General features: G+C 47.4%; 1 protein-coding gene across 1 annotated transcript; it reads right to left on the bottom strand.

The window, feature by feature from the left end:
* Positions 1-1,447: 1,447 nt before the first annotated feature.
* On the bottom strand, positions 1,448-1,873 carry LOC149367721 (uncharacterized). The gene has a single exon (XM_089575325.1). The coding sequence runs from the start codon at positions 1,871-1,873 to the stop codon at positions 1,448-1,450; it is 426 nt and encodes a 141-aa protein (XP_089431451.1).

Raw genomic sequence — 1,873 nt, 5'->3', positions numbered from 1 at the left:
GCCGTCGTCCGGTTGAATAGTAAATACTGCAGAGAAAGTGCTTTTCAACAATTCGGTAGCTTCATCATCAGGAGATGAGCAGTTGTGCGCATCACACAAGGAAAAAGGTACTGGATATTTCCGTTTGATAACATTCCAGATTTTTGGGGGGCTAGAACGGATCACTTTTGGCAAAATTTATCAGTAGAATACTTTTAACTTCCGCTGATAGTGATTCAAGCATTTGCTCAGATGTGAAATATCTCGACAGGCACTATTTTAGCTATTTTAAATACGCGTTTTTTTTTTTCACTTATTACGAAAGCGCTTCAGAGCTGTGCACCATGGTGACAGAAATTGTTATAATATTTCGACTGTGGGGATATATTTACCCGTAGATGTTGTATTTCATTTTAAAAGAGTGACCACTTTACTTCAACAGAGCGCTTAAGAGATCCTTAAAAAACCAAAAGCTACAAGCAGCAAATTTTTCGTTTATACTTTGGAAGTAACCTTTGTCGCAGCGGGCATAACATAATGAAGACAATAGTCTTGGCTATGTTTTTCTGTACGCAGAAGTGCAGACTGAAACGTTGAATGCAATAATGCGCGGTTACTGTGGCCGGTCACGTGCACAAGAGATTAATCGGAACGAGAGGTTAAGACGAGGTCAAAGTTTTTTGAAGAGTGGTCTGTAACCGGTGTGAGTACTTGCCATTAAGCAAGAGTCGTGCAGGTGTTAACAAAGGTGCTTTCGGTGGAAGGTTTGGTATGGTGTGAGCTAGATAAAACCACTCTTGGGAAAGAAGTTGTAATCGCCAAATAGAAGGATGCGAATATTCGGGCGTATTGGAGGTATCGTCTGCTGGGCACCGCGAAAATTTCCTATAAAACGAGAGTCAGCGTCCGGCGTACGATAGTATACACCAACCGTTACCTGTGGGTAGGAGGACTCGCATGGTAAAAATAAAATTTCCAAAGCAGAGTTAATGTTTACAATAGAGCACTAGAGACGACGTTTGGTCGCGGCGAGAATGCCGCCTCCATACCCAATCAAACGGTCTCAACGAAAACCGTCAAAATAAAAAAGCAGCCGCAAGTTATTGTTATTAATAGATGAATCTAAACACTTCGGATTCGACACTGTCAACGAGGTGATAAAGAGCGTCAAATTTCGGTAAAATGTTTCTGATATCAATGCAACGATCATTCATCAGGCATTGATTATGCTTATGATTATGATTATGATTATGATTGATTTGCTGAGTGGCCTACACGGCGCTATGGGCAGGGTGGCATTACCTGTTGCTCAGTCGGGTCGTAAATGTCTGTAGTATCACCACTTTTAATCTTATTTCGGCGTAGCTAGAAATTATTTTTCTTTAATGCCGTCTTTGTATTTATATAGAGTCGATGCGCATGAAGTAAGTTGCTTAGTACTAAGTCAGCAGCTCTTTGGAGGCGTCTCTTACGCAGTGTTTCCTGCGCTGTGCTGCCCGCTCTGCGTCGCAAACGTCTCAGAGGCCGTGCGTTCCACTGGAGGGTGCCGCGCAGGCCGGTAGAGGGCCTCAGCATCGGCGACCACTTCCTCCTCGATGAGGCGCACGAGTGCTACTAGGGACAGCGGGCTGCCCGCGTCCTCCTGGAACTCGTCGACGCCGGTGGCCCGACAGGCCTCGGCGCGGGCCGCGGCCGCGCGCCTCTCGATGGCCTCGTCCTCGGGCGGCCGACCGCTGGATGAGCGCGTCGACTGGCGCGTGTTCTCCGCGGACATGGCGTCCAAGATGGCGTTTTTGACGAAGTCCAGCACCTCCTCCACGCTGTCCTCGGGAACGGTGAGGCTCATGAGCTGGCGCACCACCGCCCTGCCGGACGATGAGGAACGGCACCACAT

Source organism: Amblyomma mixtum, chromosome 1 (assembly GCF_055824585.1).
Source record: "Amblyomma mixtum isolate Tamu chromosome 1, ASM5582458v1, whole genome shotgun sequence".
In the NCBI taxonomy this organism is placed as follows: domain Eukaryota; kingdom Metazoa; phylum Arthropoda; class Arachnida; order Ixodida; family Ixodidae; genus Amblyomma; species Amblyomma mixtum.
The sequence above is the reverse complement of the archived record's forward strand: the minus strand, read 5'-3'. Positions and strand labels throughout refer to the sequence as shown.

Bases quoted from the DNA above. Each gene is read 5' to 3' on its own strand.
- LOC149367721 (XM_089575325.1), bottom strand. From the start codon at position 1,873: ATGTGGTGCCGTTCCTCATCGTCCGGCAGGGCGGTGGTGCGCCAGCTC.